The sequence below is a fragment of the Tachypleus tridentatus genome, chromosome 8 (assembly GCF_004210375.1).
Source record: "Tachypleus tridentatus isolate NWPU-2018 chromosome 8, ASM421037v1, whole genome shotgun sequence".
NCBI classification, from domain to species: Eukaryota; Metazoa; Arthropoda; class Merostomata; order Xiphosura; family Limulidae; genus Tachypleus; species Tachypleus tridentatus.
The window spans coordinates 30,289,026-30,310,423 of record NC_134832.1 but is presented as its reverse complement, the minus strand read 5'-3'; the positions used below and the strand labels follow the sequence as shown (position 1 = coordinate 30,310,423).

Below are 21,398 nucleotides of genomic sequence, written 5' to 3'. Positions count from 1 at the left end.
GTGCAAAAAGTCTGAGGAAGTACCTATCAAAAATGTATTTTCAATGTAGAAAAATATTACCTTCTGACACAGTATCTTACCTCTGCTTATATAAGAACTAGAATTCCACACTGAAAAGGTAGATGTACCAGTGCAAAAAGTTACCTAGATAAGCACTGTGTGGAAAGCATCCAAAAAATATCCATGAGGTGTGATCTCTCTAAAGAAACATGCTCATTAAAGACCACAAACCATCTGTACCTGGTATACTCCAACTCCAGTAAGGTAGTAACTTTTGCAGATTTGAGTGGAAATTAGGTGTAACATATCCCAGACTGTGTACATATTGGTTGATCCAGCTCAACATCAAAACTGAACTTCCAATAACCTACATCAGATTGTAGGATGAAAAGTTTCTAATCAAAGGATATGCCCCATGGTGTAAAATGGATAGGGTACATCAGACCATACTCAGTGAGTCAACTCCAGCCAAAATCAGGTAGCATTGAACATTTATTTTCAGGTACACAGTAGGAGGAGGGGGTCCTACCAACCTCACTTCAAACCAATAAGACAGAAAAAAAATACTATTCTGTCCCATTTGTCTAGGAAAAGCATGTGTGCACAATTACTCAACTAACACAAGCCACATCAAAGTGACAGAAGGTAGGAAAGTGTCCATGTGATAATTTACACTCAAGTGTCAAACCAAACAGACTTCTTGTTTTTGATTCAGCTCCATGAATTACCAGAATTTATAATTTGTAAGCCACAGGTAGCATGCCAGGAGTACCTCAGCCAATCAGAGTTTTATCAGCCAGTCCAGCTCCTTGAAATACTGAACCCCAAGCCTCAGCTTGATGAAGGAAGTGTGTTGTAGGCACCCAGGCCAACTAATACATCATGGTAGGATGAGGGCTCCTAGTCAACATCTACATGAGGACTTAATTTGGATGATCCAGTTCTAATCAAAAACATACCACCTGGAAATGAATTTTGGGTAATAGTGGGATGAGACATACCAACTGGAGAAGTGAACTACATTTTAGTGGATCTACTCTAGTTATTTTTATTGGATGTACACCATCTGCAATGGCAGAACACCACTACACAACTCTCTACTGAGTGGAATTGACCACAATCATGTTCACCACTGAAGTGGCTACAAACCAGTAAGCAGTAAAGACTCTTGTACTCCACTTGCAGAAAGAGGCAGAGGTACAGTGATGAGTTAAGAACACTACACCAGCAAATGTGCAATAAGTGACCAGTAACATTAATTTGAAAAGCAGACCATTCCTTATTTATTCCATCAAAGGAATGTCAGGGATGGGTAGCAATCTTCTCTTGCTTCACTCATGACAGTCCACAAGTTAGTACAGTATAGAACAAGCACAATTATGATACAACATACCACATGGTAAGCCTACTAGCAGATTCTTGAAACACCCTATCTTGGTAGCATATGTTATAAGCTTGGCGATATATAAATTGGTAGGTCAAGCCCCAGTAGTTTGATGTTGTGGGTGCCCCACCAACCACTTTACTAGTCCAGTTCCTTCCTACACCAGCCGAGGGATCCCAATCCCTCAGAAGTAGTGCATCAAGGGTACCCTAGTCAGTAATATGCATAAACTTGGGTGATAGGCCATACAGTGCAGATTTTGCAGCTGATAGTCAATGTATATATTTGGACAGGCATCAAATACTACTAAGCAGAATTACTACCTATAAAGAACATAACCCTGTAGGAAAGGGAGAAAAATCTTTAAACTCCCATCAAACTAAAGCAGAAACATTCTCAGCTGAAAGTGTAGGAACCACAGACAAAGTAGCAGTCACAACAGTGATATTCATGACATATCATATTCATGATATCACAACAGTGATATTCATGACACAAAATTCATAGTTCAATTGAGGTAATTCCCCTAAAAGTTAAGTTTACTTTCATTAAAAAACATATTATACCACTGTTTCAGGAAAAAAAAAAGTACAAAGTTGAAAACATGAACCAAGTGTTGTAACATCCAAACACAACTATGTCTAAATGAGAAGTGAAGGTTAGGCTGCACAGTATATGCAGAGTAACTTGTGTCAGGAATGTGGAGAACACTACTACTGGTGAAAGGTTACAGCATACTTATTGCAAGTGAAGACACTGTAGAACCACACTGAATGTGGTATAGGTGGCAATTTTAAGGCTACTGGTGAGTGAAAACATTTGTGCATACAGAGGGCAACATCAAATGAGAAAAGTTATTACATGACAGGAGGTAAAATATTACATCAGAATTATTACTTGATACTACTTTTGCTAAGTCAGCTCAAAGAATTTAAACTTTATTTTTTCTTTAAGACTAAGACAATTCTGTGTCTAATCAAGCTGTTAAGTATTCCCTCACACTTATTTATACCATGAAATTTATTTATGAAAAAGTATAGAAGTAGATACAAGATAATGTGTACATTGTGAAGAGTGATTACATTATATAAATATTCACATCTGCATATGGTATGTGCGTATGTACAACCTTTCAATCAGAGCAATAAATTACTGACAATGGCTCACAATACAAAAAAATATGGTAAAACAAAGCAGATTAATTGTGGAAGATCGTGAACTGCTAACAGTAGTCAAGGTAATGGATTTCCTCTTCATCTGGCAATTCTCTTCTCTTCATTTTCTTTAAAGAGAAAGAAATGAAAAAAATTATGTTTATGTCACAGTTACTGTAAGCTGTAAACATAAACATACAGAGTAAGTGGTGATTATTATAGATATTTTTCTTTATTTCACCACTAAATATTGAACCATTACTGCATCACTCCACATCTATGCAGAAGACTGAACACATTGCCTTTTACACATTTATTAAAACAATTCAGCTTTATTCATATATTTTTATTTAAGATTTTTATAAAACTTACGTGGAATACAATTTGAGGTGTTTTTTTAACGTGTGATGATTTGTGAAGATTAACGGTAGATCAATAGTTCTGTTTAATTCACTGCTAAAAATAACATCTCAACCTCTGCATTGTTAATTTAAACATTGTACTCTGCATGAAAAATAGTTAAGTATATTCTTTAGAATGAAGTAGCACTTGCAAGGTGTTAGAGAGTTAGAGGTAAATGTTTGCCTGTTCTTTGTTACAAACATTGGATTGTGGACACAATATAACTTCCTGTAGCACTTGAGAATAAAAATATTTGTACACAACCATTAATGTTTGGGGTTAAAAAAGGATGCAAATCGTGAAAGGAATTCTGAAGATAAAACTTGATCTGCAAATATACATTCCCCAAAAGTTATATCAGTTGATCCTTTGGGATAAAAGATCTATTAGTAATCTAGTTTAGCATCTTACCACATATCATTTACCATAAAGGTCCCATTTTTGAAATAGTGTATCCACTGATTAACATTCATTATTTTCTTCAAAAATGCTTTTTCTAAACCAAGAACAAAAATTATTAACTCCAAAGTTTGCTAACTGTATAAAAACATACTGTCCTCAGTACTACAAGGGCTATTCCAGGGTTCATAATCTGATGTCTATAACAAAGAACTAGGGAGCATTCATACATTATCCTCTATAATAACTTGTAAGCTCTGCTGCACTAATAAGTGTGCAATGCTCAATTTAAGGAAGAGAAGTTAGAAATTCAACTTTCAGCATTAAAAGAATAACACCATCATACAGTAATAACCTATGCCATTAACATGCATGAGTCATCACACAAATTACCAATTACAATATAAGAATTTTCTTCTCAGCTTTGGGATAATTATTTTTATTGACATCCTGTATAATCTATAAAAGCAATAAATCATAATTAATATCTTCACTTTGAGTTTATTTACTGATTATTAATACTTTTTTTTAATTACAAATTACAACTATTACAATGAGGAAGAGTATTTTTAAAATAGATACGACATTTTGATCACTATTGTGATCATTCTCAACACAAAAGTTTTAACAGTAAAAAAGGTTTTGGTATCTAAATCAAGAGAAAAGAAGGGCTATAGTAATAAAACCAGAAAATGAATGAGTCTCACAACAAAAATATTTTTTGGGATGGGCAAAAGAATTCTAAAAAATAAATTGGTAAATATGTTATTGATTTGCATCAAAGAAAGTTATGAAATTTTTGTTTGTTTGTGAATTACATTAAATAAATGTTACAAGGCTAAAAAATATCAAATCTATATATCATTGAATTAAAAGTGTTAAATACAGTTAATAATTATTATTTTTACTCAAATTTTGAAATGTATTTTATGTTGGTGTGTACTGAACACTTAAACAATGTTCTTCAACCCAGACATGGTTAAATATTTTTTTTTAATATATAAAATGTATGCTCATATTTATTAGGTTGGAAATAAAATAGTCATTTTTATTCGGTAAGGTTGTTTTAGGTTCTGAGAAAAAGAACTTGCAAATTTACATCTTTTTTATGTGAATGTATTAGTAACCTTACCTCTTATTTCAGAATAACTGACAGACTTTGGAACAAAATTTTAACCAATAAAGACCTAAAAAAATGAGTATAAATGAGACACAAGACATTGTATGCTATATGAATTTAGAAAAAGTTTGAAAGCATCAGGGGCTACAAGAAATACACATACTGTTTATGGGGAAAATATAATGAACATCAGGAAGTGTCAACAATGGTTCACAAAGTTTCAATCACAGGAATTTGATCTCAGAGATTCCCCATGTTCTGGATGGTTAAGATCAATCAATAAAGACACTCTGCAAGCCATTAGTTGAAGCAAATCCAAAGTTGACCACAGAAGAAAGAGTTCAACAGCTCCACACAACAATCATTACCCACCTCTATGACCTCGAAAAAGTTTCAACACTTGGACACTTGGTTCCACATGATTTGATGGATAAGCAACGTGGTCGGAGGGTCACCATTTGTTCATCTTTGAGAACAAGACATGCTAGCAGCCATTCTGGAAAGAATCATTACTAGCAATGAAAAGTAGGTTCTTTACAAGTATATTCAACATAAGAGACAGTGGTTAAATCTCTGTAAGACATCTGTTCCAATACTGAAGAGTGGCTCACACCCAAAAGAGGCCTTGTTTTGTGTTTGGTGGGATCTGGGAGATGTAGTCTATCATGATATTTTGGATCCAGATCAAACAGGCACAACTGAAAAATACTATCATCAGCTGGAGTGCTTACACCAACATCAAGCACTGATAAGTAAAAGAGCTGCATTAGTCAATCAAAAAGGCATAATTATTTTGCATGACAATGCAAGACCACACACTGCAAAAATAACCCACAAAAAATTTCATGCTTGAAAAGGGAAGCTGTGCCTCATCCACCCTTTTCACCAGATCTTGCACCATCTGATCATCACTTTTTCAGATCCTTACAGCATTACTTAGAAAAAGGTATGCAAATAACAAGGAACTCAAAACTGACTTAAGATTGCTTTGTGAATCCAGACCTAAATAATTTTATTCACAATGGATCCATAATGTACTTAACAGATGGAATTATATCATAGAAAATGAGGGCAAATATTATCCTGATTAAATTTGTAACTGATGACTAGTTTTGTTCAGTTTATTAACCTGTTGACTGCCAAGTTTTTCAGCTGCTACAATACAACTCTAATGCTTCTTCATTTTGTAACTTTTTCATGATGCCATTTTGAATCGATAGTGAAGCAATTTGTAAGTAGATCAAAGGCATTTATGGTGCTGACATCTAGCATTGAAGTTAGGTATTATTGAGAACGAATTAACTTGTCCGTGGCACTGTGTTACTGTTTGGCTTGGACAAGTTATCTTGTCTATGGCAATGAACAGGTTAAATTATTCTACAAAGCAACAATAATTTCTTTCCAGTCTGATACTAGACCAATATCCCTGAAATGTTGTGATCCAGAACAGAAAGCAGAAATGATTTTATACCATAAACTTTCCTAAATATTTAGCACTAACAAATAACCCCATAAAACTTCAAAAAAATACTATCCTATGATATTTTAGTCTCCTTAAATATCTAAATGCAATTACCCACCTTTTTTTACAGAACTTCCTAGAATATCACTTTCTGACCATGATCTTTTTTTACCTCTTTCACTTCTACTTCTATTCTCCTTCTTGATTTTTCTCTCAGGCGTACTCTTCTCTGATTCCTGCTGTTCACAAAGCCTTTCCCTCTCTCTCTCAGATGTCTGTCTCAGAGTACTAACTCTGAATGACCTTCTGACATGAGTAACTTCTTTTTCATCAGGCAAAGAGAATGTTCTCTGTTTCATATTCCTTCCTGCGTAAGAAATCAAGTCTTGCTATCATAACAGCCCAACTTATACTAACAAAACAAACCTAACACTACTCCAAAGTGAGTTGAACCTACCACCAACATAGCACAAAGATATTTTATACTACATTACAAAAGAACTCTCTCCACTGTGGTACAAGGAACAAGTACCATGCCTATCACAAGTCACAAAACAAAATACTGTCACAAATTTCAGCTTCTACTTACAAATTTTGTCATAACCTGGTTTATTGTAATCTTACTAATCTGCGAAGTCTTCCAGTAACATGTTACACTGAAATAAACAACTCTGAATGTTATCAAAATTTATGAATAAAGTTATGTAATTTATATTCAATCTTCAGAAAAGATTGAGAAGAAAGGCAGTTACACAATTTGTGTACTAATTCTGAACATTAGTAAATGTTCCTAAAGTGTTTCATTAGGTTTACACTCTTAAAACCTAACACATTTTAAGATAAATTCGATGCAACATAACTAAGAAAAGACATTTGCTAGAATTAATAGATCCTTGTAAAATAACTCAAAGCTAAACATCATAAGGACAAGATAACTACAAGTAAATCGTATAATACAGCTGTGCAAGTTGTCTTTTGAGAAAATTAATAAACCAATTTGTATCATACAGCAAAACACATTCATACTTTAATTCTGGAATCATGCTAGTAAGAACTGAGTAACACAATACTTCACCCATGGCTGTTAATTATGGGTAATGTAAGAGTAAAAAAATTTGAAATATAATCAGTCAAGATGAAAGCAAATTATGAAAAAATAACCAAAATGTGAAAGCTTATAAAGAAGAACCTTTAAAACATTTACAGTCATCATACTTAATATTTTGGCTTGTTTTATTTTGAATTTTGTGCAAAACTACTTGAGGGCTATCTGCACTAGCCATCCCTAATTTAGCAGTGCAAGACTAGAGGGAAAGCAACTAGTCATCATCAGCCACCACCAACTCTTGGGCTACTCTTTTACCTACAAATAGTGAGATTGATCTTCACATTATAATGCCCCCACAGCTGAAAGAGCAAGCATGTTTGGTGTGATGGGCTTAACATTTTTGTCTTATACATAATTTGAAGACACTGCAAATATGTCATTGCAAATGGGCATTTCAATTTTTCTTTAAATTACTGCATTTTTCAATCAAACTACCACTATAATTGTTTATCCTATCATTAAATTATTGATAACCAGAAATATAACCAAAATTGTTTCCAGTGTAATAAAATAAGAGACGACAGTACCTTGAACAGATAAAGAATCTTCACTTTTAACACTGTCCTTCTCCCACTGGACTGGAGTTAGAGGAACCTGAGGTTCAAGCACAGGAGGAGTAAGGAGGCCCCTATGTGACTTGGGTGAGAAAGGTATTCCACTTCTTGTAGATCGTGTTGCAGGAGGACTGGGTGGTGGGCTGGTTAATGGTGGAGGTGCCAGAGATTCTGTTGAAGTAGGCTTGCAAGGGGTTAGACACGGGGGTAGCATTACTTGGTCAGGAGGGTTCATGTTGTCCATTCTAGAATCAGGAGTTGACTCACAACTATATCTAAGCACCTTAGGAGACCTTTGTGCTGTCACTGGTAGCTTTCCAGGAGACTTTGTTTTTGAAGCTCTCGTATAGTGCTGAGAAGAAGGGAACTGTGACTGGCTTGGAGATATGGGTGATGTCAATGAAGATTCTTGTCCAGTACTTTCACTACACTCTACAGATTAAAAAGAAAGAAAAATTACTACAACTTTTAAGCTCTGAAGGAAAAAAAAATCATTATACACACTTAGGATAAATCTACAAATCTGATGGTAGCTTTCCTTTACAAAATGTTAATGTTTAAGATCCAAAAGCATTTAAATGCTAGTTTTTATAATCAGCTCTTCATACACACAGGATTAAACAAATGCCCATAAGCAGAGTTCCTTTTTTATGAATGTAAGTTTATAAACCTTTTAAAAATTAGTACATAATCACATGAAAACTTTGTGATAATATCTTTAGTTTCACACCAATGAGAAAGCATCTTTAGGACTGCAGAAATATCAAGTAATACTTGCAACAGAATAGCTTAAGTTATAAACACCTATTCACATTGAAACCTCTAATTCATTACTATGTCCATACATTAAAAAAAGCATTGCAATTAACTTACCATAAAATAAAGGCTCTTTCACACAATCTTTTTTTTTTTAAAAGACTACACGCTTGTGACTTAGGAACTAAAAGAAACTGTTTTATGCTTCACTACCTTTTAGACCCCGTATGACAATCAGATATTTACTTCAACACACAGATAAAAAATGAAAATTCAGTGGGTATAGCATAGTGAGATACCTGCACCAACATAGGTGGCATAATACTATTGATGAAGAGTAGTCACATAATATGTACATTTAAAAATGATGCAAAATTGAAGGGGTACACAGACTAGCATGAAAATGTTTGGTTATGCTTAGAAGGCAGATTGTACCAGAATTTGTTAGTTTGCATGATTTTTTTTTACTGAGGTAAAACAAACTGAAACATCATAAAACAGCTGTTCTAAACTGGTCATATACAACAAGTTTTACACAAAAAATAAAAATGCACCCAGCAATGTCAGGCTTAAAATGTAATGCTACAGATGGAGGTATGGGATAGGCAACTCCCTTCCACTATTTTGAGCCATAACACACAAACTGTTCATATGATGTACACGTACTTATGCTACATAATCCACTAATCATCACCATTATTTGATATCAGCTTCACATAGTTTGTACCGACTTCCTTGCTAATTTGAGCCCTATTCGTGGAACTAAGATAGCAACATTTAAAACAATGCCAAAATTGCAACATTAAGTTAAAATGCTTATCCATATAGATGCAGTCTTTTGTATGACCACTTCAATTCCTGTACAAAGCTACACTAGAACTACTTGATTCAGTTTCCCACAACTAATGACACCAGACAAATAACTCTTCTTTATGCATAAACTGGAAGGTATTTTATTCTACAACTTATCACTTTTAAAAATAAATCTTACATTCAACAATTCATCCTCACCTTTCTTAGGTATTATTAAAGGAGGAAGAAACTTCCCTTTCCGGCGATTTCTGAAACCTGGTCCAGGACTTTCTCCAGATTTCAGTAATCCAAGTTCTTTCTTTTCTGAAGTATTTTTCTCACACAGTTTTTCACACATTGTTTCTCCAGCTGCAAAACTATCACCTGATAATTGTTTCTCTTGTTCTGACTCTGTTCCAGATATTTCTTCTGAATCTCTTTCACTTCCACTAAACCTAAGCCTTGGTTTCCTGTTCACGATCCCACTTGCCATTATTGACATTTTTCTACGAGTCTTTGTTATCTCCGACTTTAAAGTCTTCAGTTTTTTCACCCTGGTAGCTATTAAATACAACATAAACTGAGAAATGAAAAGATTGCATAAACATTCTTTACAAAAAACAAATTCTGTAAAAGAAATGATGTGGAAAAGTCCACTGGCCCAATACTACCAAATTCTGAGTTCAGACATCTCTCAATTCCATATGTACTAACATCATGTTAAATCATTAGTTTGTTTACCAATAGTATGCTAATTGTCACAAGTGATATAAAAAATGCAAGTGTGCCTCAGTTAAGAACTTGTACAGTACATTAAATTGTACAATTATTTATTTTTCTATTTATAACATATGTCAATGTATAAAATTATTTTGCACTAAGATTAGGATGGCAATGCTGCAATTCAACTCTACTGATTTAAGGTGACAGAGTTGTGCTTTTGGCAAAGTGTCTCAATCTACACCCTCAAAACTCTGCAATCTTTCTGTAGTTAAAACAGAAAAAAAGGTTACAATAACCTGCCGACAGATTTAATGTTTTATAAATTCTGATTAAAATATTATTTTCAATGTGTCAGAAATATCAATTGATCACATATATAGATTGGTTAATCTATTCAGATCATACTTCAATAGTACTGTCACATATACTTCAAAAAACTATTACTTTCAATAGCACAGAGAACAAAAGCCTGTTGCATATATAGCTTTTTGACACAGAGCATCCAGTCATTGTTACAAAAATATTATGGCTAGAATTTCAATTTTGAGGTTGTACCTCTTATGCCTACTAATCTAAAGCTAGTACTTTAAAAAAAATACACTCCAGAAGAAATTTAGGATATGAACTATTTTCATTCTTTACTTAGAAGCAAAAAAAAAGTTTATGATTAGAATTTTAATAGTACTGATACCCATTTACCTACATTTGGACTTATTTACAAATTTAAAAATTGCATACAACTAAATAACTTAGTCTACTCATTTGGTACCACTTCTTTTCACAACTACAACTAAAAAATAAGAGCTCATCCAGAATGATTCCAGCATGATGGGAGTCTAGGAAAATGTTTTCAGGGTTGGTGAACTTGTAACCCTGGTTTCACTAATGATCCTGAAGTGGTGCAATGTTTAAAACTGTGTTTTATACACCCACTGCACTTGTGAGACCAAACGTCATGCATATGCTCAGGTAACATGAGTGACTGTCCTAACAAGATCTGTTTTTTTCATTTGAATCTCCTCTGTGGAGAGGTATAGAAGTGGCTGTGGATAATGAAGGAGCTTGAATTGTATACAAAGAATCTCAGAAACCCTAAGGGGGCCTTTGAACCCTACAGTAGTTAGTTCTTTTATAATGTAGAAAAAAAACTTATTTAATATTTATATGTTCTTTTATCCTTGCTTGCTTATAAGAACTTTTTGGATAATAAATATTCATTAAAATTTAACAAAATGTCATTAGATAAAAAAAAATTAACAGCCTTTATGAAACAAAGCATTAAACAAGATAATATATTTCAGATGTTTACCTCCATGCTTGATAAAAGAAACTTTGTCCAGTAGTTCCAGCAACTTAGTTAGCTGATCCTTAATAGGCATCGTTTCTCTGTCACTTGAATTGAGGAAATTATCCACTGAGAACCACAAAAATCCATGGGTCAACACAAATAAACCAGTATAATATTAAGTACAAAAAGAATATTAAAACTAACAAATTTAATTAATTTAGATCACAGTTTTTATATTGTTTACCCAATATTGTCAGATCACAATCCACATAAATCAAACTGTTTATTTACATGTTACAGAAATGTAGCATGTAGAGGGGTAACTTTTTTTTAATGAAATAAAAATTCTTCACTGAAAATATATCTTCAAATGTTCATGGATAAATGTTGGTGAATGTTAATGTTCCCTAGCTTGATTCCAAACTTCTAACAGTTTCACAACAATAAATTTAGAACATTAAGAACAGTTACATTTACAGATACAAGCTGGAGTTTTCTAATTTTGATTACTCAAAATAAAAAAGGAGTGAGACATATTGAGGTAAGCACAAACAAACTACACAATACTAATATGCATTTGTTTCACAAATTATCTTGTTGCTGTTTTAACTAGTGATAAATAAATAGATCTGATGCTATTCTTATTTATATACCTACCCACTTTCACCCTCTTTAATTTCAAAATAAAACCTGAGATTGTTTTGTCTTTAAAAGAGCTCTATCAAGCACCAATAGTCTGTACAATTATCAGAGCTTTAAACTTACTAACCAAGTGACAACAAAGCCCATACTATTAACAACTAAAAGTTATAATTCTCCTATACTGAAAAAAATATTTCAGATGCATACTTACCTCCTCTCACATAAATAGCTATTCTCCTTCAGAGCTGTCCTCTATATTCAAAATAGTTTTTCACATGCCACAAGCCGTAAGCTCCCACATACCTTACAAATGTTCAATTACGTCTCTCATGCAAATTATCATGCATCAACCCTCCACCAACAGAAGTGTGACACACATTCCTAGCCCATGTAACTATTGGAAATATGTTTTCAACGTACAAATATTATAGCTTCCAATGCAACACATTATCTTCTATCACATAAATAGCTAGAATCCCAAATTGAATTGGTAGAGGAACTGGTGCAAGGGAAAAACAAAGAAGCATTCCTTGAAAGCATCCAAAGAACATCCTAAAGGAGTAGGTTCTCACATCAAAGGATCATACATGGGAAGTTGTACCACTTCTGAACCAGGTATTCTCTTCACCCAGTGTGGAAAGAGGCATCACAAACATGGATGAAAAATGGAAGGAACACATCTAAAAAGGAGACAACAATGGTCAGATACAGACTTGAATTACAATACATTGGAATCTCTATCCCATAGGGAACATTAATGTGGGTAATAGTAAAAGGATGTGCCCTTAGGTGTAGAGTGGCTAGGATTCAACTAACCATACATGGCAAGTCAACTGTATCAAAATGCAGTTGCTGTGAATCAATATCCACGCAAGGTTAGGCAAGTCAACTACAATCCAAAATCCAGCCATCTGGTGAAGACAGGAAAGAATCATACTATTTTCTTATCAAGTTCAATAGAATGTAGAGAATTTTGTAACCCCTAATTTGTGAATGGGATGCATGATAGCCATGTCATAAAATGTTTGATCAATCTGGAAACCTAATATTCTGATGATGGAACTAATCAACTTAAAACAATCCAACAGAAACTGCCTCCAGCACAATCACATCATTTATGAGAAAATCTAGGTGTAGCATAAAAGAAAAACATTAATCTGCAAGTTCTACCACAATGACCCACAACATGGGTGAAGGGAACAAGAGTATAATTGAGTGGGGAACAAAAACATCTGCACGTGTGAGGACTTGCATTGATTGGTTCAGCTCTGAATCCAAAAGCCAACCACTGGGAACTGACCCCCATGTGGAAATGGGATAAGAAATTCCAATCAAGGAGGTGAAGTACAATTATGATGGCTTACTCCAAATCTTCAACATCCTCTTGGACAAACTCACACAAAGATACAGCATCAGAACACCACTGCCCTACTATCAACTGAATGGTTTTAACACTATTTGTATCATATATCAATATCACAATCAGGAGAAAGAAAGAAAATAGTCCACCAACTCAGCAGCTTGGAAATTGGCAGTGGTAAGAATTCCCATACTCCACTAGAAGAAAAAAGGGAAAGGAAATACAATGGAGAGTTCAGAGGAATGTCACCACTGGAGACAGTGCAATGGTCTACCAGGAAAACCCTATTACGAAAAACAAATCATACCAGATTTATTAAATTGAAGTCATGACAAAAATAAGCAGCTATCCCCTTATGCTTTACCTGTAAAGTCCACAGATGAGTATGGTCCAGAAAGAGCATATTAATAAAGCAAGTATGTTAGGAGGAATATAAACAAATTAACTTTTGGAAATCTCCACCTCAACAGTGAGTATTTTACAACCATGAGAATTATAAATATCCAGCCAGCATTGCTTGACATGGGAAGATTTGATTTGAAAAATACCTGGTGATCACCACTCATAATAGGGTGGAATTTATTCACAAAAAAGCCCAAAAAATAGGATACACACAAAAAAGATAACTTACCCAGTCAGTCTTACCAAAATCTGAAGAATGGCTACAGGCAGAAGACAATATCTAATGATGATTAAATAGTGATCTGATGCAGATAGTGAGATATTAGTATTTGTTGTGGAGTCCAAATGCCCAACTGAAGAATTTACTCCAAGGAACAGCGAAGATGAGACACCAGGAAAAATGTAAGGTGCTTGGTCTGATGAGAAGACACCTGAAGGATATAAAGGGCCAGATGAAATGACAGTGAGAGAGGCTGGCACAGAAGGGATGGAGTAAAAGGTAACAGACGAGCAGACTGTAGCTGGAGCAGCCACAGAAACTGCAGTTGTGCTGGCTAGTAAAACAAATTCAGAAGGACTTGACATGGAGTGGCATGGACAAGCAAAGATGGAGGATGGGAGGATAAATATAAAGATGGATCAGCAGCCAGAACAAGTGGATAAAGAAACCAAAAATCAAAACACTGATAACCTGGTACTGATGGATGCAGCAAACACATCCAGTTGAGAAGCATCCTCCTGAAAGCATAACCATTGGAAAATAAGATCAAGAAATCACTCCGTTGAGACAGGAAAAATAATCTGTAACAAAACTGAATGCACCTAAAACATATAACACAAGAAAATGAATACGTGCATGTGGACCCAAAAAAGGAGATCCAAGGTTCAACCACCAAGGAAACAACAGAAGGTGCTGTCCTGGTGATTGATACAAGTCATCAACATAGAACTGTCAGAATGAATCATAACCAAATGATTCCTGGCATGATAAAGAAAAAGAAAAGAAGAATGATCTCAAGCATGATATAAGCTCCAGGATCTTTCAGCTGGAGACCACTGACCAGAAGCTTCCTGCTGATTGATCCATTCTCCCCAGCTCTGAAGGAAGGCATCCATGAAGGAACACAAGTCCAGATAAATTGGAGGAAACCAAACACCCTCCAACATGTTAGCCCTAATTACCAATGAAGATCACCAAAGGGAAGTAGAAGTCTCTAACGGATCCCAAACAAGATTCCACTAGAGACCATAAAGAGATCTCATGTTCTCGACCCAAGCAGGTAAGGGTGTAGCTACAGAAAGCCACACCCACAAAAACAAAATAACCTCATGAGCTGTGAGAATGAGAGCAGTAAGGGTGTGAAGAACTGAAAGCTTCATTCAACAAATTCAAATTGTAGAAGGTTAGGTCCAACTGAGATGAGTATTGAAAAAGACGTAAAAAGACAAGATATTGAGTAAAGTAACAGCTGATCAAATTTGATTAGCCCACCCACACGAGTTGCCTTCATAAACAGTAGATGAGTGTGATGGGCAGATTCCCATTCAGAACAAGCTAACAGAAGTTGGTTATCCATGTAATGATGTAAGTGAACTACTGAGCATGCAAATGTCAGACAAAAATTTAGACCACCCAGCAAAAGACAAACATATCATCATAATGTTTTTTAAGCTTTTAGTAAACATTAAAAACCTCTTGCATGCAAAATATCAGAATTTTTAATTAAGTATTTTCAGGAAAATTTTGTATGTAAATGTGTAGTCAAAGTGCTAGATGCTCAAGTACAAAATAACTATCATATTAAGTTTAAAAATACTTCTCATACAAAAATTTTCATATTTCATGTGCTTAATCTCTAAAACCTCCTATGCAAATATCAAACTTTTTTCGGAATTGCTTTTACATTTCAATTATTTTCTCTATCCTAAGTATATACATGATCAGCCAATATGACCAACCTTGTAACTACCAAAACTTTAAAGGTTGCAAAATGCAAATTACAGTAAGTAGTAATGTTCTATCCTCTTTAATATTAACCTCAAAGTTCCAAAATACTTCCTCCAAGAACTCATACTTCTAACTTTTACATTTATTTCCTATATTTACTATTAGCAGCTAAAGTAGAAACCTGCAGAACATAAAGCAACTAATATTACCACTCCTGCTATTACTGTTTATGTAACACCATCAGTAGCAAATAAACTTACATAGTGCAATTACCAGAATTTTGGCAGAGTGTGTACTGTAATAACTCAGTGAGGGGGAATTTATTACCTTGTTTATGGTAAAGCAGTTTCAATAAAAATTGTCTAAAATAATGAAGTTTAAGCAAATGTTTATGATAAGGATTTATACAAAGCCCAGGTTAATCCAATAAACCTGGTAAATGTATGGATATTAGTTATGTTGCTGGGATGGTTGAAATTTAGCAATACAGGTGCACAAAGTGTGTAAGTGTTTATGAACATGTGTATATACATTACGGTTTACTTATAAATACTTAGTTATTTTTCCTACTACATAACACAATAAATAAAAAATACACAGAAAAACATGTTCTGGTATTTGTTATGTTACAATTTTAATTTGCATTCATTGTATATACTAAGCCTTGGTGTAAGCTTCATTTATTCTCTCAAAAGAAAAAAGAAAAACATCTTGTAGATTTCACAAAATGCATAAAACCAACAGAATTCCAAATTACCAATTTAGTTTCTAACAAAAACTATATGAATTTTAAAACCTTACAAGTTTTAAAACAAATTGGACTTTGGGTGAGGGATCAATTTTCTTTCAAATATTTCATATTAAATTTTGATTACATCTTAGAGCAAATAAAAATGTAATTACTATTTGTTGTTTTTAAATATGATTTTAACATGGCTATAAAAAAAAAAAATTCAAAATTCAATGCCAAAACTAGCACTCAGGATCATCAAAATGATCAAGCTGGTAAGGGTTAAGTACTGAATAGAGATTTTCTTTTCTCTCATTTTTACATTGTCCACTCTTTCTTTTCTCTGAACTCAGTTAACATCAAATAATTCAGTTCAATTTTGCAAAACATTTTCTGCTGAACTCTCTTTCATTTGATGTTATCTGGATGCTCAAACATGAGGTCACTGAATCTGAGAACACCATATGATAAGCGATCAGTCAGTCATCAAAATGTTTACTCATTAATTCAGCCCTAAACAAAAGGTTAGTATGGTTTCCATACCTTTACTACATAAAAACAAAATTTATAAAATAACATCACTACGTACTTTCTTCCATTATTTTGCAGTCTGAAATCTGGTCAATCTGTGGAGGCTGTTTCAAATGTATTCCAGTGTCACACTCATAACCTACTAATTCGACCCGTCTCTGGGCATGTCGTAAGATAGCACCTCCCTGTCAATTTAGTACAATTGATATTTTTTCATACTTTTAAAAATGTCTGATCAAACAAATTATTAAATTCTTCCCTACTTCTGTAGAAGACAAATATTATTTCATGATTAAAAAAATTAATTAACATACTTTCAGAAACGATTAACCATGTAACACTCACGAGGAATAAAACAAAGAATGGTATTAACAAATATCACTGTGCACGGTTGACATTCTTGAATACATTAAAATATACATTTGATTTAGCTACTACGAATATAAAATATGAAACACACACAGCTTAAATTTCAAAACTCACCTGTTCTCTTAATTTCTGGGCTGCTTTGTAAAAGATTGTGTCCTTAGCATTATACATTAAACAGTTGTTTATGATAAGATGAAAATCTGCTTCAAAATCACTGAAGTTTGAATACTGGTGATCATTAATCTTTTTACTCATAGTAGAAAAGTCCATTGGATGTTTAATGACATCCAGGTAATCTGGAACCTTGGCAAGTTATAAAAAAATTCTCAATGTAATCTCAAAACCAACTAATCAGAGTAAATAAAACTAGCATTTTTATTCCCAGATATTTAATGTTCTCTATGCACAATTTTGTTATGGTCTTAATGGTTAGAATATTACATAAACATACAAAATATTAGTGTGCACATGATTGAAAAATATGTATTATACAAAGACATTACTTACAATAAAAATCACACAAATGAAAAATTAAGAGTGGCAAAAGCTCATTATGAGTCTTGAATGTAAAGCCAGTATTAATAATGAAAACATTTAAAGTGGGCATTAGTAAGTTCGACGGCACTAGTTTAATACAACAGTTAAATAACAGTATCATAAAATATACCACAAAACTCAAAAACATGTAATGATGGCATTCCATTATAGTCTTGCTGTTTACAAAAAATTAGGATTTTTCAGGCTAAGATAAACATTAAAAACACAAAATGTCTTAATAAACTATAACATTTGCACACTAAAATACAGATAAATTTTACAATGTGCTAACGGTACTTAGAAATTACATAATGATTTTATTTTTATGTAAAGAAATTGTACATTACTTACTTCTTTCACATCAACTGGTTCTGCAAATATACTCGCAATATCTTTAGCTTTTAACTGATCTAATATCTCATTCAACATCATCCTAAGTGGATTAAGAGTCATCTCAGTTGCCAGCTTGTGAACTCTGATCTAAATAGTGAATCAAAATAGAGTTATGATTGTAAATTATCAAGCTGTAAGATAATTTAAAGAAACAGTACTGTGTTGTCCAAGGACAACCTTTTCATACTCATAAGTGAAATGTTATCCCAACTTGTTCACAACAGTCACATCTATCAAAAAGAACTTTTTCTAAGATACTACTGAAATAAAGCCAGTAAATAGAAACAATTATAATTTAAAAAATACCATTGTTACAGCTTTCCAACAGTCTTTAAAGCCATTATCATGAATGTTTTACATTATTGCCTAAGAATATGATTCCTTCAAAATGTATACAACATAAATGGGTGGGGGATAGCCTAAGTCAGTTTTATTTTTTTACACTTTACAGGACAGTTTACTAAAGATACAGTAAAATCTTATCAAACTGTGAAGACAACAACAATAAACAATTATTTCTCAAACTACATAACTACAATACTAACGTATTCTCTTTTCAGTTTTTCGCGTTTACGGATGAGTTCCACTAGCAATCTTGCACGTTCCAAGTCCTGTCGTAAACGCTGCCAGTATCGTAACTGACCCTTGAGTGCACTCAGCTCTTTGCTCTCAATCTTCTATAAATAATAGTAAAAAGACTGGGTTTGGGATTTGTTTCAGGACCAAAAATATAAAATAACATGATTTCTTACTAAATTTAAATCTCAATTTTGATTTGATAAAGCTCCATGAAATAATTCAGAATTAAACATAACAACCATATACACCATCTCAGACATACAGACTATTATGATAAGCTTCTTCCCCAGCTACAAACACAACTCTATTTCTGAGGAAGAGCAAATAAACACAAAATTAAAAAATACATGTAGTAGGAGTTGCACAAAATATTAATAATGAAAACATTAAACACATACATTACTGAAACAATAGTGAATTACCTCACTTTGCATAGAAATATATAGAACTACATTAAGGTTTGTTTGGTTTCTTTAGCTTCCTTTGAAGCATATAATTTGATTAAGGAAGTAAGCAAGCAAATGAAAACAGAAATAAAAGCAGTTAAATTTTATGGTAATAATGTTTTAAATGCTTAACCACTTCTGGCTTAAAAAAATGAATGTAAATACGAGTCTTACAACAAAGGTGGTATTACGACTAATAATGTATCATTAACTGATTAACTAATTAACTTTCTTGAATCTTGACAAATGTTTGTAAGCTAACTTGTAACTGACAAGTACATTTCTATGTCTATGTTGTTGTCCTGTTCTTAATTATAAACACTTAAAAAAAAATCAAATTCAAAGCTTCTTCCACTAAAGTTTATAACCAGGACTCAATATTAAGTTTCTTTGGGTTTTTTCATATTTAGAAATTATTTCGCACTGAGAATGATGTATATGCAAAGACATTCATTGAAAGTAATTTTTTTTTCACAATAACTAGAACAAACAAAATGGTTTTTGTACAATTACATAAAACAAATTATCCTTAAAAATGTAAAAAATTTTCAACCAAAGTCTTTGTACTCAATACTGTTCTCAAAACTTGATAAGTATATTGCATAATGTTTACATCTAGAATTTCTTTCAACTGAATACATTTCTTCTATCAAATAAGTTTCCATCAGAAACTTAATTTTCCTTTTCTATTTATGAAAATCCAGTATAACTTTACCATGAAAAAAAGAAAAATATAATGTGAACATGAAAATCATTGTAAAATTTAACATTCAGAAAAGAAATTGTAGTAACTAAATTAAAAATATTTTACTAAATTTATCAATCAATAATTAGCTATGAATCAGTCATGTAAATTCTGAAAACATGAAATAATGATTTGCAGAACAGCTTGAAAGACATTTTAAAATTTCCCAATATTTTTTTTTACTATGACATTGTAGAAACTGACCTGTTCTTTGCGAGGCTGGTGTGCTGCTTGTAACCTCCTTAATAAAGGAACGCCATTTCGATGCTGTCTTTTCAGTGTCCAATAACCTAGCAGTCGTTGTAGGAACTGTTGCTTCTTTGGCATGGATATCAAAGCAGCTATTTTTGTCAACCTGTAAATAAAATTGTACTTAAAAAAAACAAACTGCCTTGATGCAAGATTTTTTACTGATATTACATCATCTGGACAGCTCCACTTTCACATGTTCTCTTCACGCATGTTGCATAATTTGAACAGTATAATAAAATTGCTGACCAACATTTTTTCCAGCTCTAAACATCACAAGACATACATAATGAGCTTGAAGGATGGATGTCAATTATTTTGCAGGGATCTCCAATTTTATTTTCTCAATGTTAAGTGCAGTAAATACTCCCAAACTTGAACTAGTTTTTCAACAAGGAAAGACTGTCTGACATGGTGATTTAATCAATTGATGTAATCAATTACCGATGAGTAGTAATAGTAATAATAATAATTGTCACCTAAACTAAATGTATTACGCCAATTAATCAAGATTAGTGTTTTGAATATTTCAGAGATAAATAAATTGTAATTACAATTAAATAAACTGTCATAAAAATAAACAAATATTCAAATAATCAAAATACTACAATCAAATTTGTCAACCCTGTTTTTGTTATGGAATATATACTAGGATTATATGTCACAAGCTTTGAAATGCTGACAAGAATAAAGGCAAATAGCTAATAGTAACTAGTACTTTTTGTTGAACTGTTGATTGGAAAGAAAACTGCTTGTTTCTTTTTCTTTTTGAAAGTCACACTACTAATTGATTAATAGGATCACTGATTAATTAATTAGCAAATACTACTAATCACTCACTTCTGGCTCATGTTTTAATAATTTTTATTTCATTTCTAGCCTTACCACAGTGTTCCATATTTTAATATTATATAAATCTTAAGCTCTTAATTTGATAAGGCCATATTTAAAAAATATCTTGAATTTCCCCTAGTGTAACAAATAACATTTCTTTTCTGAGCATCCCTCTTCTCAGATTTATTCACCACCCTTCCAATACATAAGAAATTTAATGTAAATTAGTATACCACCATTACTGTTCACACAAAATTTTCTTAGGCTTCAATTTTGTATGGTTACAGAATCAAATACAGAATTAAACCCCTCTTGCCACACCCACATCCTTTCTTTTAGGATTCGTTAATATTCTTCTCTTTCATTTAACACATTTTCATCTGTTAAATGACACAGTATTCTGTACAGAGAATTGTAAATTGCCATGTAAGTACAAACTTCATTCCCACAGGAAACATACTGACCAGCATGGAAGATTTTGAAATGGTTCT

The 21,398-nt window shown here is 33.0% G+C and overlaps 1 protein-coding gene across 23 annotated transcripts in view; it reads right to left on the bottom strand.

Annotated features, from left to right (window-relative positions):
- Positions 1-2,389: 2,389 nt before the first annotated feature.
- The window catches only part of LOC143222085 (peregrin-like), a 58,272-nt gene continuing 39,263 nt past the window's right edge, over positions 2,390-21,398 (bottom strand). For 16 of the 23 annotated variants that reach the window (XM_076447979.1, XM_076447994.1, XM_076447981.1 and 13 more), the window contains 11 exons: positions 20,029-20,179; positions 18,600-18,731; positions 18,013-18,141; positions 17,239-17,427; positions 16,814-16,940; positions 11,164-11,268; positions 9,351-9,692; positions 7,557-8,015; positions 6,094-6,288; positions 4,832-4,955; positions 2,390-2,666 (listed from right to left, as the gene is read on the bottom strand). In XM_076447979.1, the coding sequence (XP_076304094.1) occupies positions 4,834-4,955; positions 6,094-6,288; positions 7,557-8,015; positions 9,351-9,692; positions 11,164-11,268; positions 16,814-16,940; positions 17,239-17,427; positions 18,013-18,141; positions 18,600-18,731; positions 20,029-20,179 (1,951 nt within the window). In that variant the 3' untranslated portion in view covers positions 2,390-2,666; positions 4,832-4,833. Of the gene's footprint in view, positions 2,667-4,831; positions 4,956-6,039; positions 6,289-7,556; positions 8,016-9,350; positions 9,693-11,163; positions 11,269-16,813; positions 16,941-17,238; positions 17,428-18,012; positions 18,142-18,599; positions 18,732-20,028; positions 20,180-21,398 lie in introns of all 23 variants that reach the window. The other 7 variants (XM_076447997.1, XM_076448001.1, XM_076447999.1 and 4 more) reach the window with 2 other exon arrangements.